We start from the raw sequence: 16,739 nt of genomic DNA, 5'->3' as shown, positions 1-16,739 counted from the left end.
CTTAGGCTAGATGAGGAGACTCATTAATTTATTTTTATTGCGTGTTTGACCGGGGCAGTTGAAAGTCACCACCTGATCCTGCTATCAGAGCCCTGGGACTGCAGCAAGGGGAGAAAGCTAGGTGGGAGGGGCTCCTTGGGACAGACCAGCCTCCGCCCTCGGACTCTGTGGGACCCGGCCAGTTCAGGAGGATCCCGGGGATGCCGCATTCTTTGGTGGAATCCAGCCCCGCCCGCGGGGGAAGCCCAGGCCAGCCGCCCCCAGCCCACCCAGCACAGAAGTCCAAGGCGCCTCTGAAGATTGCGCAAAAGCCTCTCCCTCCCCCGCTTGCTGGGTGGCATGTTCCTAAAATTCCCATCTACACAACATAAACAGGAAACATGCAGCAAAAGCCCTGGCGGTGCAAATTCCACGCTCCTAGTTGAGGGGGGGAGAATCTCGTTTGGGGGAAGGGGGTGAGGGGAAGCCGCAAACTTTCCAGGGGACCCCTCAGCCATCCGTGTCTCTTCTTACCAAATCCAGAAAGAGTAGAGAAAGCGGAAGGAAGGACACCCTGCTTTAGGAAAAACAGGACAGGGAGGGAGGTGGAGGTGAGCCACCAACGAGCAGCGGGTTCCCAAACTGAACCACCTTGAGCCGCGGCGGTGGCGGCACGTGGCTGGAATACAGAGGGCTGACCGCCCCCACACCCAGCGGCGCAAACCACCCGCGAAGGGTGGGGGTGGGCTCACCGCCCGGGCTCCGGCCGCAGAGCCGGCGGGTTGGGGCGGGGGAGGAGCGGGAGCAGGGAGCGGCGCAGGCGCAGAGTGTGCCTCGGTTGTCAAACATGGCTGAAGTGCCGCTGCTGCCGCTACTGCTGCTGCAGGGAAAATGCTGAGCCCTCCCGGGCCCGGTGGGCGGCGGCGGCGAGGGCGGCGACGGGCACCCGCTTCTCGGGCGCGGCGGCGGCGGCCATGGCTCGGCTGGCCGATTACTTCATCGTAGTAGGCTATGATCACGAGAAGCCAGGTAAGGGTGTGGGGTGGGCGCCGCCCCCGGGCCTCCGGGCCCCCGCCCCCCGGCTGCTGTCCAGTGGGCTGTGCGGGGCCGGGCGTCGCGGCGGGGAGGCGTGGAGGGCCCGGCGGGCCGCGTCGGAGCTGGTGGTCGGCGTCCGGCCTTCCTGGCTCCGCAGAGCCTCGCGGTGGGCGTGTGGGACCAGCACGAGGGGCGGGGGAGGGGAAGAGGCCGCGTCCGCCGGTCCTTGGCGGCTCTGCAGGGCCAGCTGGGGGCGAGTCCGGGTGCCGCGACCCTAGCTCTGGAGGGGGCTGAGTACCCAGGGCATCGCACTGGCGCGGGCGGCATTGGGCCGGGACCGCGGGCCTGGGAGGGCGGGAGCCAACTGTACTAAGTTCCTCCGGGATAAACTTCTGCCCTGCATCCTGAATGAGTAACGAGTGACGCGGGGGGCTGTCCTCTCCAAAAGGAAGTGCTGAGAGTCCAGTGCTACCTCACCCCTGTGCTCCTGGGGACCAGTCTTGTCACTGCCCCAATGAATGCGTGGTACTACTGGGGAAGAGGAAGGGAATCTTGCACTTTGAAACACTTCTAGGAAAATGCGCCCAGTTATTTCTGGACAAGTGTGACGGTCATTTAGAATGGTTCGGAACGCTATCTTTTAAGTAAGGACAGTCAGCAGACGGCTGAAGGTGATCATGTTGCACTATAATGCGTCTTTTACTTTTTTTTTTTCATTCTTCTTGAAGTTTTACTCATAAAGAACAATTCGGGCAACGCATTGCCTTTTAATTTAATTGATAAAGTTCTGCAACTTAAGAGAATTCAGAGTACATGCACATTTATTTTGTATTTGTATCCCTTTCTACTACTATGTAGTTAAGCATCATGTAATAAATTGAGCTGGAGAAGCAAATCTTTTTCTGGGTAATTCTGGTTGCACATTTGCAAGGAATTTTAGGTTTCAGCTAGACAGTCCCTTATTTTTCAGATGAAATGCTGAGATTGTGTTTTGCTGATGATTACAGCTATTTGTAACATCAGCATACCATTGTTCTACCCACTCTTAGTCCACTGTTCCTTTCACTGTTCCTCTCCTAATAGCCTCCTTTAGTGGGAACCTTTTATATTCTTTAATCTTTCTCTGGGTTCATCACTTGATTAAGGTCATCTGTTAAGAAAAGGGGTTGGGCTATATTTAAATTATCTTCTGGCTCCAAAATTTTATGCATTATCCTAGTAATTTTACATAGTCTGGTGTCTCTTTCTTAGGAAGATTAATAATATGAAGAATCACAGTTTGTTTTTAGCATAATCTCATTTTTAGTGACATTGTTTTTTTCTCACTTAAAAAAAATTGGAAATGATCACAAACTTGCAGAAAACTTGCAACTATGGTGCAAAGAATTTTTTTCCTTTCCTCTGAAGCTGCTGACCTTGTTGATGTCCTATCACCCCAGAATGCTTTGGTGTGCATTTTCTACAAAAAGTATGTTCTACATAATCACAATACAGTCATCAAAATCAGGAAATTAACACTGATATAATACTCCATCCAATTCTCCTAGTGGTTCAAGTTTTGTTTGTTGATTATGCCATTAATCTCTTTACTGGCAAAAGGATCCATCTCGAATTATGTGTTGCATTTGTTTGTCAGGTCTCTTTAGCCTTTAATCTGGCACAATTCCTTCATCTTTTGACTTTCATAACCTTGACACTTATGAAGTTCACAGAGTGGTTACTTTGTAGAATGCCCTTCAGTTTGGGATTATTTGTTCTGTTATGATTAGACACATCCAGGTTATATACTTGGGCAGGAATATCATAGAAGGTATACGCATTACATCCTGTTCTTTGGTGTACAATTTCAGTTTGCCCCATTATTGATGATATTCACTTTGATTACTTGATATAAGCAATGTCTGCTACGGTTCTTCACTATAAAGTTAATATGTAGTAGTTAATAAGGAGTTTTTGTGAGGATTACTTGGAAACTATGTTAATATCTTGTTCCTCATCAAACTTTGAAGGTATTTCTTTATATATGTATGACTCATGATTTTCTGTGTTTTTATAGGTTATATTCTGTTACTATTTATTTGATGTTCAAACTGTTCCTCATTTGGCTAGTGAGAGCCCATTCAAGTTGGCTGCTGTGTCCTTATGACACGTCCTCATCATTCTTTGAGAGTGTCCTTACTTTTTGGCACAGGAGTATGTTCTGAGCTTATCTTGTATTGTCCTTGCCTTAGTCCTGGAATAAGCCATTTATTTCTCTAGGGAACCCTGGATTTTTTTAGTAGAGAATGACATTTGGAAGCTAAGCTCTCAGTGCCAGTGTGTTCATTGCTGTTGGATTGTTACTGCTACGAGGTCTTCTTTTTTATTTTTTTAAAAATATGTTTTTATTGATTTTTTTCGAGAGAGGGAGAGAGAGAAATAGAAACATTTATGAGAGAAACATCCATTGGCTGCCTCCTGCATGCCCCCTTCTGGGTATAGAGCCCCAAACCTGCATGTGCCTTGACAGGGAATCCAACCTGTGACCTTGTGGTGCATGGGATGATGCTCAGTCCACTGAGCCACACCGGCCAAGCATGCTCCCAAGGCCTTCTTAATGGATGGAGCTGGGAAATATGTATGTATACATACTCACATGCACATTCACACCTATATTTGTTTATATGTATATATTAAAAATAATGAGTTCACACCAATACCTCCAATTTCAGTCCAACATTCCAGGGTTCATTCTAGTTTTTTCCTTTTTTATATTTGTAGCATTCTTTTCTGTCAGTGAAAAATCCAGTTTCTGTTATCCTTAATATATTTACTTATTTGTTCAATCTAACTGTATATTTAACTTGTTTCTAGTTTTGTGCTCAGTACTGTCATACTTAAGGAGACTGCAGCTTGAAAACCACTGATTTTTTATGACAGTTTATTTGTTTATTTATTTTTTAATTAATTAATTTAGTTTTGTTGCAGATGTTTCTCCTCTTTCCCCCACTGATTCCCACCTCCCCCTCCCTCCCTGCCCCCAGCTTTGTTGTCCATGTTCATTGTTCATGCATACATGCATATAAGTTCTGTGGTTTATTTCTCCCCCACCACCCCCTCTTCTGGGGATTGTCAGTCTGTACCCCACTTCCACATCTCTGGGACTACCCCATTCCTCAGACTGTTATGTTCATTATATTCCACAAATAAGTGAGATCATATGATACTTGTCTTTCTCTGTTTGGCTTGTTTCGCTTAGGATAATACTTTCCAGGTCCCTCCATGTTGTCTCAAAGGATAAGAGATCTTTCTTTCTTACAGCTGCATAGTACTCCATTGTGTATATATACCACAGCTTTTTTATCCATTCGTCTACTGATGGACACTTGGGCTGTTTCCAGATCTTAGCTATTGTAAATAGTGCTGCTATGAACATGGGGGTACATATATTCTTTCTGATTGGAATTTCAGGTTTCTTAGGGTATATTCCTAGTAGTGGGATCACTGGGTCAAATGGCAGTTCAATTTTTAATTTTTTGAGGTAACATCATATTGTTTTCCACAGTGGCTGCACCAGTCTGCATGCCTACCAGCAGTGTACTAGAGTCTTCTTTTCTCTACACCTTCACAAACACTTGTTGTTTGATGATTTGTTGATGGCGGCCATTCTGACAGGTGTGAGGTGATACCTCATTGTTGTTTTAATTTGCATCTCTCTGATGATTTATGACAGTTTAATTTTATTTTTAAAAATTCTCACCTGAGGATATGCTCAGAGGAAGGAAGAGAGATTTGGGGTGGGGGGTCGAGAAACATCAATATGAGAGAGAAACATTGATTGACTGCCTATCAGAGATTGATTCCGAAACCCAGGTATGTGCTCTGAATGTGAATCAAATTGGCAGCCTTTTGGTGTACAGAATGACACTCAACCAACTGAACCACTTTGGCCAGGCAGCAGTCTATTTTTGATAATTTGAAATCAGGACTTTATTTTCCTAATTTTGCATATGTACTGTGGCACAATAATTAGGAAATATCATTTGCTAGTAATGAATGGAGATGGGAGTAAAGGAGAAGGAATAATTGAAGGTAACAAAGTTTCTCGCCTAGGTAACTGGGTAGCTGATAATGTTCTGAATGCAGATAGGGAATTCAAGAGAACGAATGAATTTGGATAAGGGAAAGACATGCTGAGCTTAGGTTTGGATATGTTGAATTAAAGATGCCTATAGTCAAGATAGAGATGCTATTTTGGTGTTTAGATGTATGGGTCAGGAAGCGAGGAGAGAAGTGAAGATTAAAGATTTAATTTGCAATTACCAATAGCCAAATGATTTTCAGATATAAAGGAAAAAAATGAGCTTGTTCAGGAACTGTGTATAGAGTGAAAAGAGGAGTTCCCTAAAAATTTAACCCAGAGAAAATGTAGTATATAAGAAATAGAGCCGTAGCAGCCAGGAAACTGAATAGGAGTGGTTAGTAGTAATGCAAGAGAATCAAGATAGTGTGGTATCATGGAAACCCTGGGTGTAGAGAATTTTGAGGAGGAAAAAATGATGAATAAATGGGAAAAGCTCTAAAGATGTCATGTATAATGATGACTACAAATAGGATCTTAGTCCATTTGGACTGCTTTTAACAAATTACAATAGACTGAGTGGCTTAAACAACAGACATTTATTTCTCATAGTTCTGGAGTCTGGGAAGTTCCAGATCAAGGCACAGGCAGATTCAGGATCTCGTGAGGGCCTGCTTCCTGACTCATAGATGGCCCTGTTTTCGCCACATTGTCACATGGTGGAAGTGTCAAAAGTGGTCTCTGTTGTAAGGGCACTGATCCCATTCATGAGGACTCTGTTGTCATGACCTAGTCACCTCCAAATACCATTATTTTGGCCCCACCTCCAGATGCCATCATGTTAGGAATTCGGTTTCAACATATGCACTTTGGGGGGACACAGACATTTAGTCTATAGCAAATAGGCTCATGGACTTATTAGTTAGGATAGTGACTTTAGAACATTACAGTTGTGGCATGCGGATGAAAAGCATAGAGCTCCAGCAGCCAACCGGACCATGTAGATAATGGCCCACACCCTAAAAAGACTCTGGGTCCCTAATGACTTACAGTGAGATTGTCATAGCTGCCTTCTGGACTTTTTTTTTTTTTACATGAAAGGCTAACTTTATATGTTTACATGAAAGACATGATCACTATAAATTAGAGTTTCTGTGTCAGAAATCTAGAGTCATAAAAAGTGAGGGACTATTTCTCAATGTCAGGTATAGCAGATAGAGGTCAGTGAGTTGTGGAGTTAATGAAGATCTTTGCATTTCATAAAATTTTAGAGTTGAAAGTTAACTGTATTGATGATCTAGTTTAATCCAATTTATGGATAAGGAACTCTTTACCCTCTCACCCCCCATTGTTCCTTGAGAGTTGTTCACAGTTGTTGAGTGGCAAATCCTGGACTAGAAGTTTACCGATATCTGTATTCTAGTACAGCATACTGTCTTTTGAGAATTTATATCAAGGGTAGTTTTACTCCAGTATTGTTTCAGTTAGAATGTTGTGCTGTAAATCAAACTGCAAAACTTTAAGAAGGAGAAAGGATAGGAAGTGGAGGCAGCAGATTAAGACCATTTGTTTGAATCATCTGATATTGAGAGGTAAGAATATCCGGTTGGAGCCCTGGCTGGTGTGGCTGTTGGTTGGGCATCATTTGGTGAGCTGAAAGGTCGCTGTTGGATTCCTGGCCAGGGCACATGCCCAGGTCCGGTAAGGGCATGCAGGAGGTATTTTCATTCTCTCACATCGATGTTTCTATCTCTTCCTCTCTCTCTAAAAATCAATAATGAATCTTTTTTTTTTTAATCCTCACCCGAGGACATTTTTCTATTTTTTGTTCAGATAGAGTGGGAGGGAGAGAGGGAAGAAGAAAGAGAAAGAGAGAGAGAGAAACATCAATGTGAAAGGGACATATCAAGTGGTTGCCACTCGCACAACCCATCCAGGGCCAGGGGCAAACTGCAACCAAGGTACGTGCCCTTAGCGGGAACCGAACCCGGGTCTGTCTGGACCGCAGGCCAATGCTCTAACTGCTGAGCCAAACCGGCCAGGGCTCAATAAAGAATCTTTAAGAAAAGAAAAAAATATCTGGTTGAAAAATTTTTTAAAAATGTAATTAATTTTTGTTTCAGATGTTTCTCCTTTATCCTCCCAGACACCCTCCTCCCTATCCCCGCCCCCCAGCATTGTTGTCAATGTCCATTGGTTACACATACATGCATATAAGTTCTTTGATTTATCTCATCCCTCCTTCTGCCCCCTCCTCTGAAGTTTGTCAGTCTGAACCGTACTCCTTTCTGTGTCTCTGGGTCTATTTTGTTCATCAGCGTTTTCTGTTCATAATATTCCACAAATAAGCGAGATCATGTGGTATTTGTCTTTCTCTGTTTGGCGTATTTCACTTAGCATAATACTGTCCAGGTCGCTCTATGTCATCTCAAAGGGTAAGAGATTTTTCTTTCTTACAGCTGCATAGTGTTTCACTGTGCATATGTACCACAGCTTTTTTTATCCACTCATCTATTAATGGACACTTCGGCTGTTTCCAGATCTTAGCAATTGTAAATAGTGTTGCTATGAACATAGGGGTACATATATTCTTTCTGATTGGTGTTTCAGGCTTCTTAGGATATATTCCTAGAAGTGGGATCACTGGGTCAAAAGGCAGTTCAATTTTTAATTTTTTGAGGAAACACCATATTGATTTCCATAGTGGCTGCATGAGTCTGCATTCCCACCAACAGTGTACTAGAGTCTTCTTTTCTCCACACCCTCACAAGCACTTGTTGTTTGATGTCTGGTTGAAAACTTTGAATAGACTTTAATTTTTTATATCTCAGTAATATGGCTGATTAGTGCTTAATAAGAGATGTTTCAGTTGAATTGCAGAAATAGTGAGGTCCAAAGAGAGTTTAAGAACAGATGAGTGTACATGAAAGCAGAAAGAAGAGTGGAAATCCATGGAATGAAAGCAGTTGATGCTGGAGAGGGTGGGAATCTGTATGGGAAGAAAGTTCCTTAGGAATTGGGGTCTTAAATGTATGCATACAGGATACAAATATATCAATGAGCTCTGACTCCTCCCTTCTAGACTTTGTACTTTGTAGAATAAACTTGCTATTTCATTAGTCTTGGAGATATTCTATAATGGTGTACATCAAAACATATCACTGACCAGCTGTGGGGACTTTCTGAGAGATGATAAGTCACTTAGGTAAACTACAGAACCAGAAATCTTCACATAAACTTAGCATTAATGGACAGGGAAGTATTGGGAAAAGATAGTGGTTAAGGGCACTAAGAGAGTGGTTTCAGGATAAATTTTAAAATTTTAGCCCTTGCCCTGGCCGGTTTGGCTCAGCGGTTAGAGCATCAGCCTGCGGTCCTGAGAGACCCGGGTTCGGTTCCCGCTAAGGGCGCGTACCTCGGTTGCAGTTTGTCCCCGGCCCTGGTCGGTTGTGCGGGTGGCAGCCACTCGATGTGTTCCTTTCGCATCGATGTTTCTCTCTCTCTCTCTGTTCCTCTCTCTCCCTCCCACTCTACCTGAACAAAATAAAACGGAAAAATGTCCTCAGGTGAGGATAAAAAAAAAAAAAAAAAAGAAACGGAGGGAAGGTTGATAACTCAGAAAGGCAGCAATGGAAGAATTAGCAAAGATCTCCAAGAGCAAAGATGTGTTGTTAGAGACCAAGGCTGAGATCATCCGCACCCTGCATTCCTAAATACTATGTATAGATGTGAAAGTTGGATAGTGGAAAAGGCTGATAAGAAAAAAAAAAAGTTAATTCATTTAAATATGGTGTTATAAGAGAGCTCCACAAACACTGTGGACCATCAGAAAGATCACCAAGTGGGTCCTTGAGCAAATTAACCCCCCCTCCCAAAAAAAATAAATAAATAAAATAAAATAAAATTTTAGCCCTGGCCGATTTGGCTCAGTGGTTAGAGCATCGGCCTGCGGTCTAGAGAGACCCAGGTTCACTTCTTGCTAAGGGCATGTCCCTCGGTTGCAGTTTGTCCCCGGCCCTGGTTGGGTTGTGCGGGTGGCAACCACTCGATGTGTCCCTTTCACATCGATGTTTCTCTCTTTCTCTCTACCTCCCACTCTATCTGAACAAAAAATGGAAAAATGTCCTCGGGTGAGGATAAAAACAAAACAAAAACAAAAACCAAAATTTTAAATTAACCTCTCAAAATAATTTTTTGAGCAATAATTTTATGTCCCAGTTATAGGTTAATTTACATGTTATAGGTTGTGACCAAGATGTGATCATCTTCATTACAAATTGTTATAAAAATGAAGCTTTTTGCCTGGCTGGTATGGTTTAGTCATCCCATGGATTGAGAGGTCTCAGTTTGATTCCTGGTCAGGGCACATGCCCTGGCTGTGGGCTCAATCCCTAGTAGGGGACTGATATTTCTCTCACGTCGATTTTTCTCTTTATCTCTCTAAAAAAAAAAAAAAAAAAAAATCAGTAAAAACATTAAAAAAAGAGAAGCCTTTGACTAAATCATTGTGTTGGTGGACTAGTATTTCTTAATTCTAAAACATTGCTATTGTCAAAACTGTGATCATTAAATATCACAAAATTTAATGTTCTATTATTTAATTATTGCTGAATTTGAGTAATGATTTGGGTTGTGAATTGTTTATAAAGTAAAGGCTATTCATTTAAAGTCCTCATTTACATAATCTACATTGTGAAGGAAAAGATAACTTTTATAATTATTTTACTTTTTACTATACTTATCAATGTCTTCATTGTAAAATTTTTTAGAAAGTAGTGTTTTTATTTTTAGTTATACCTGTAAGTATTCCATTATTTGCTGGAAAAAAAATGAATGAAAAAATAATTTTGCCAAGGAAATATTTCATATAACTGCTGCTTAAGTTTAAGTGAATTTCAGAGAGGCTAGATTTTTTAAAATTGTATGTTCAGATCTATAGATACTGATTATTTTGTAGTATGGGAACAAAAAGATTAAGAACAGAAAAGAAAAAAGCTTGAATTTTAAGGGAGTGCTACCTTATTATAGGGAAGTACTAGAGAAATAATCCTTACTTTTTAAAATGTTTTAAGAACAGTGCAATGTATTGTGAAATAGCTACAGGTTACCTCTCTAACACTGTATTAGTTTCCTAGGACTGCCACAACAAATTATCACAAACTTCGTTGCTCAAAACAACGAACACTTACTCTCTTATAGTTCTAAAGGCTAGAAGTCTGAAATCAAGTGCTGGGAGGACAGTGCTTCCTCTAAGCTTTCTAAAGAGTCTACAGAAGAATTCTTGTCTCTTCCAGCCCTAGGCTTCCTTGATTTGGGGCAGCATAATTCTAACCTCTGCCTCATCTTCACATGCCTTCTTTTCTGCCTGCGTCCATATCTTCTCCTTTCTTGTTATAAAGATATTAATCATTGGATTTAGGGCCCACCCTAAATCCAAGATGATTTCATCTTGAGATTCTTTTTTTTTTCCCTTCACCCGAGGACATTTTTCCATTCTTTGTTCAGATAGAGTGGGAGGGAGAGAGAAGAGGAGAGAGAGAGAAACATTGACGTGAAAGGGACACATTGAGTGGCTGCCACCCGCATGACCCATCCAGGGCCGGGGACAAACTGCAACCGAGGTACATGCCCTTAGCGGCAACCGAACCCGGGTCTCTCTGCACCGCAGCCCGATGCTCTAACCGCTGAGCAAAACCGGCCAGGGCTCATCTTGAGATTCTTAAACTAATTATGTTGGCAAAGACCCTGTTTCAAAATTAGGTCACATTCTGGGATTCTGGTGGATGTGAATTTTGAGGGGAGACTATTCAACCCACTACAAAAACAGCGGTTCTTGCAGTTTTTGTAATGCTGGCTAACTTTCTTTTCTTTTTAAATCCTCACCTGAGGGCATGCTTAGAGAGAGGAAGGTAGAAAAGGAAGGAAGGAGGAATGGGGGGGGGGGAGGGAGAGAAACATTGATCAGTGCCCGGACTGGGATCAAACCCGCAACCCAACCTGGCTTCACATTTAATTTGGTTGTAGATACTTGTACAGAAGCTTTCTAGGTATCTTAATAAATGAAACCTCAGCCTTCCAAGGCTGGCAATGGAAAGAAAGCCACCACTTCAGAAGGGTTGGCTTTACCTCAGAGTGACTTTTAAGTCAGTCATCTGCTTAGCAAGTATAGTTTACTTCTTTTCTGTTTGTGGTCTCACAAAGGGATAATGTCCTGCCTTGTTTCTGGCAGGCCTCCATATGAGGGAGGTTATCTTTCAAAATGTCTCCTTAAGTCTAGGCCTTAGATGGGGCCAAACAGAAGCCCATTCCTGTCAGATCTATCTGGTGGGCAGTTAGATATGAGCAGACAAGGTCAGGTGCAGAAGGTCACCAAGGTGAAAAGCCTGGGGTGCCTAGCAAAGGGTGAAACTGAGTAAACAAGGACCTCACCCCCAGGGTAACACTTTCCCTGGGACCACAGCGAACAGACGACACACTTCCCCTATTACTCGGCCATAAAAAAGAATGAAATCCGCCCTGGCCGGTTTGGCTCAGCGGTTAGAGCGTCAGCCTGCGGTCCTGAGAGACCCGGGTTCGGTTCCCGCTAAGGGCATGTACCTCGGTTGCAGTTTGTCCCCGGCCCTGGTCGGTTGTGCGGGTGGCAGCCACTCGATGTGTCCCTTTCACATCGATGTTTCTCTCCCTCTCTCTGTTCCTCTCTCTCCCCCCCACTCTACCTGAACAAAAAATGGAAAAATGTCCTCGGGTAAGGATTAAAAAAAAAAAAAAAAAAAAAGAATGAAATCCTACCATTTGTGACAACATAACTGGTCATGAAGTTTAGAGCCCCCTGGCCTTTTCCTCCTAGAGATAACTTCTAGGACTCACTTGTATTTCAGTTTCAGGCCTAGAAAAGCGGCAAAACCAGACAGGTGACATCATGGCTTACCTCAGGACCAGCTGCATTGACTAATGACCCTCTGCTCTGGCACCAACCAATCAGTGGAGACCATGACTAACCCTGAAAGGACCCACCTGGAAAGTCGATGAATATTTGATTGAGATCCTTCACTGAGACCTCCTCTAAGATCTCCATCCTTAGAAGCTTTTAGGACTGAGGACCCAGGGTACTCTCCCCACCCAGGAGCACATCTGTACCTTTCTCCTTCCCCTCTTCTTCCCCAACAGGCATGATACCATTACAGTCCTTTCTCCTAAGCTCTAAGAGCCCTCCTTTTGACTCTGTACCTTGTTTCCTGAGCCCATTTCTTCTACCACTTCTACCACTGTGGTTTTCTAAATAAACTTTCTCTTATAGTTTGTCTTGGCTCTGAATTCTTTCTTAGCCAGAACTCAAGTACCAAGGTTGCTGAACTGAGGTCCAGTCTGACCCCACCTGTCTAACACCTGGTGCCATTTTTACTGCTGCCAACATATCTAAGGTCCACGTTATTTGTTCTAGTTTCCCGTCCAAGGATCTGTCTTTTCTGGATGATTATACCAGGACTGTGCTTCAGGAGATACTCTGTTCCTTACTTACAGGCCTTAAACTACAGTACCAACTGGTCTGCTCTATTAGAATTCAGTACAAGAAAAGGAGATACACATACGAAGTGTGGGAAGAGGGCATCTTTGTATTTGTACCTGTTTTTCATCCATGGTCATTGACAAAACATTGACAAAACTTCAGTGTTACCTAGAAACATGGTCATAGCATTCATGTACAAATCAAAGCACAGCTAAACAAGCATCATGTTTTTTGTAACTCTTAAAAGAAAAAAAAATATTTAATTAATTTTTTGTAATCTTCCCTGTTTGATTTTAATCTGAACAAATATTGATACCATTTTTATTACTAGGTAGGTATGAATGTTAGTTGAAGCAGTTTGAAAAAAACACAATGGTTTAAGCTTCAAAACATCTAAATCCTGGACTGATTTAATTTGTGCAGTTAAATTGGAGTGATTTCTGAAGGCTATCCATCCTATTGTTTTCTTTTTACTCTCTTGTATAATGGGTCTGTTTTTTCCCTACTAATGATTAAGCAATAATTAGTGACCAAAGACACGTGTCCATTTTTTTTTTTTTTTTAATCATCAGATAGAATGGGAGGGAGGGAGAGAGAGAGGCAGAACGAAACATTGATGTGATAGAGCCATATCGACTGGTTGCCTCCTGCATGACCAACCAGGGCCAGGGACAAACCACAAGTGAGATACGTGCCCTTGACTGGAATTGAACCCGTGACTCATTGGTCTGCGGGCTGATGCTCTAACCACTTAGGAAACTGGCCAGGGCCCAAGGCATCTAATTTACAAGCCAAGACAAAACAGCATAACTGGTCTTTTCTCCTTTGAACATACAGTGATACCTCGGTTCTCGAACATAATTCGTTCCAGGAGGACGGTCGAGAACCGAATTGTTCGAGAACCGAAGCAATGAAACCCAATAGGAAAGCGTGACTCCACAAAGCGTTACTCTCTCTCTGCACTCACACTGATGACGCAAGCAAGGCGCGCTGGGCCGAATGAACGCCATTCGGCTCAACTCGGCTCATCTCGGAAGTTCGAGTTCCAAATATTTGTTCGGATTCCGAGACAAAAGTTTCTCGAATCTCCATTTGGTCGAAAACCGAGGCGTTCGAGAACCGAGGTATCACTCTATTACATAGAGGCAGTAGGGATCGTTTATTTTTAATGGATAATTTTAAAGAAATGGTATGGTGAAATCACCATGTTGCCAAGAGTTTTTGTACTTGTGTGTCATGAGGTTTGAGACTATTGAAAAAAATTGTTGAAAGACTTAAGGAAGTTTGTAAGTAGCTGATAATTGGCAAATGAGTAAGTCTCAATGTTAGTACTTGTCATTTTCCTAAGGAATTAAGACGGTTCTCCTTGACTTTGCAATTGCTACTCCTTTGTCTTTTTGATTATAGCCATCTTAGTGGGTTTGAAGTTGTGTACTACTGACATTTAAACAGATAACTTTTCAGAGATTTTTGTGTGTATCCATATACATCTATGTGTATCATTTTTATCTTACTTTTTACAAAACAAGTTCACAGTTTTTGTTTGTTTATGCAGTCTGTGTTTTTAAAGCTTAACTATACTATTGGCAGCCATATATATAATATCATATAATTAGTTTTTAGTAGCTACAAAGTGTTTTATTTGAACATAATTTAATGTACACATAATTTTACCAATTAATTTCTTGTGATTAGACATTTCGGTTTCTAAATTTTTGCTGTTATAAATATGTTATAAATAGGAATCCTCCTAGCTATATCTTTTCATTCATCTCAATTTCTTGGAACAAGTAGATAAAGAGAGAGGCAGTAAAGTTTAGTAGGTCAAAGCATGGGATGGAGTGAGGTGATCTGGGTTTGATTCCTGGTTTTGTCTTTTAATAGTTCTGGCTTTAGGCAAGTTATTTAATTTTTCTGTCTTGAGTTTCTGTATCTATAAAATGGGATAATAATAAATAGTCTCTACTTCATAGAGGTAGATCTTAAAGATTAAATGAGTTTATTTTTGTACATTATTTAAACACTGTCTGGCATACAATAATAGTGTGTTTTAATTCCTAGAAGGAGACTTGCTGGGTCAAAGCATATATACAGGTAAATGAACATATGTTAAATTTCTGCCCAGCCTCCTTCCTTTGGGAAGCATGTCTTTTTTAATTTAATTTTTCAATTACAGTTTACATTCAGTATTGTGTATTAGTTTCAGGTGTATACACAGTGGTTAGACAGTCATATTTTATAAAGTGGTACCCCTGATATTTCAAGTGTCTACCTGGCATCATACATAATTATTACAATATTATTGACTGTATTCCTTATGCTGTACTTTACATCCCTGTGCCTATTTTGTAACTACCAAGTTGCACTTCTGAATCTCTTCACTTTTTTCACCTGGTCCCCTAACCATCAGTCTGTTCTCTGTATGTATTTTGCTGTTTAGATTCCACGTATAAGTGAAATCAAGTGGTATTTGTTTTACTCTGACTTATTTCACTTAGTATAATACCCTCTAGGTCCATCCATGCTGTCGCAAATGGTAAGATTTCATTCTTTTTTACGGCTAAGTAATAAGGGAAGCATGTCTTCTATTCCCTTTGGTCCCAGGGAAAGTAGCACTTCTAGTTACTCCCACCCTTTACCTTAAGCTGGGCCAATGAGAGCCATTTCTAGGACTTTTCTTTTGGAAAGAACATGAAAGTCTTTCTTTTTCTACACGGATGTCTAAGTTGGTGTTGCCAGTGTGTATTTTCCCTACAGAGTTTTGTGAGTATGTCTGAATATTGAACAGAGGCTAAGAAAGCCAGAAAATAAAGACAGAGAGAGACCTTTGGAAACATCAATTAACTTCTTATTCCAGCCATTCCTGAAAGCCAAAAGAACATTTTAAAAAATAGTTATGAAGTATGTTGCTCAGTTGTTTTCCAGAAAGGTTGTATCCATTTATACTCCCATTTTCTTCAGGGGGATTTTAATTAGGAAAAATCACTTAAAAGTTATTGCTTAAGCAACAACAGAGGACACTGCATAGTTTCACAAAGGTGAGAATGCTAAGGGACTGGATCAGGAAAATCAGACCATATACTTAATTCCAGTCATGTCTCTGAAATATAACAATTTGCTACTTGTTTTGGTCTTTATTATATCTAAGACTACTGAAAACTAGAAATTTGAGTTCTGAAAATTCCAAGGTCTTACCTTTTGTACTTGTCTGATTTATTGAGGCTGAAAGAGTTCCTTGAGGACATGGTCTAAATACATCCCAGCAGGTCCTGGCTGGTTTGGCTCAGTGTTTGGTGTGTCCACCCATGGACCAAAGAGTCATGGTTTTGATTCCGGTCAAGGGCATGTACCTCAGTTGCGGTTTGGTCCCTGGCCCTGGTTTCTCTCACATCGATGTTTCTCTCTCTCTCCCTACCCCCTCTCTCCTCCTCCCACTCTATGTGAAGATAAATGGGGAAAACAATATCCTCAGGTGAAAAAATAAAAATACATCCCAGTATTCTATGAGTAGAGAAATCTTTGAAATGGGAAAAAAATCCTTTCAGCAGAGATAATTCTATTATTTTAGCAGACTACCTAATGGGAGGTGAAAAATAATTTACTATTTATTGAGTAGTCAGATTTGTAGAGTTTCTTTTCAGTGATTTTCCTAGTAGACTGAGTTAGGAAAAAGAATTCATATCTTCCTTTGAAAGGCCCATTTCCCACTGATGACACCAGTCTGTACATGATTTGCTTTTCCTTGATTCATTGTAACTCTGTGCACTTTATAAATTTACAAGGACAATTAGTACCATGATTTGAAGAAAACAGTTAACTTGTTTGGGAACTTGACATCTCAAGTGTTCTCCTTCAAGCAAAAATTCTATTGTAGTTTATTAAAATGTAAGATTTAGCACTGGCTGGTATGTGGGCATCATCCCATGCACCAAAAGGTTGCAGATTTGATTCCCAGTCAGGCACATGCCCAGGTTGCAGGCTTGATCCCAGTAGGGCAGTGTTTCTCAACCTTCCTAATGCCGTGACCCTTTAATACAGTTCCTCATGTTGTGGTGACCCCCAACCATAAAATTATTTTTGTTGCTACTTTATAACTAATTTTGCTACTGTTCTGAATCGCCATTGGAAATACGTGTTTTCCGATGGTCTTAGGCGGAC

The 16,739-nt window shown here is 41.5% G+C and overlaps 1 protein-coding gene across 2 annotated transcripts in view; it reads left to right on the top strand.

Moving 5' to 3' along the window:
- The first annotated feature begins 809 nt into the window (after positions 1 to 809).
- Positions 810 to 16,739, top strand: part of SBF2 (SET binding factor 2) — a 417,243-nt gene continuing 401,313 nt past the window's right edge. Inside the window, exon 1 of one of the 2 annotated variants that reach the window (XM_036258297.1) lies at positions 810 to 1,008. In XM_036258297.1, the coding sequence (XP_036114190.1) occupies positions 954 to 1,008 (55 nt within the window). In that variant the 5' untranslated portion in view covers positions 810 to 953. The remainder of the gene's footprint in view (positions 1,009 to 16,739) is intronic. The other variant, XM_036258299.1, reaches the window with a different exon arrangement.

This window comes from Molossus molossus, unplaced genomic scaffold, assembly GCF_014108415.1.
Source record: "Molossus molossus isolate mMolMol1 unplaced genomic scaffold, mMolMol1.p scaffold_m16_p_13, whole genome shotgun sequence".
Classification (NCBI taxonomy): Eukaryota; Metazoa; Chordata; class Mammalia; order Chiroptera; family Molossidae; genus Molossus; species Molossus molossus.
Note: the sequence above shows the minus strand (reverse complement) of the source record. Positions and strands in the feature narration are given on the sequence as shown.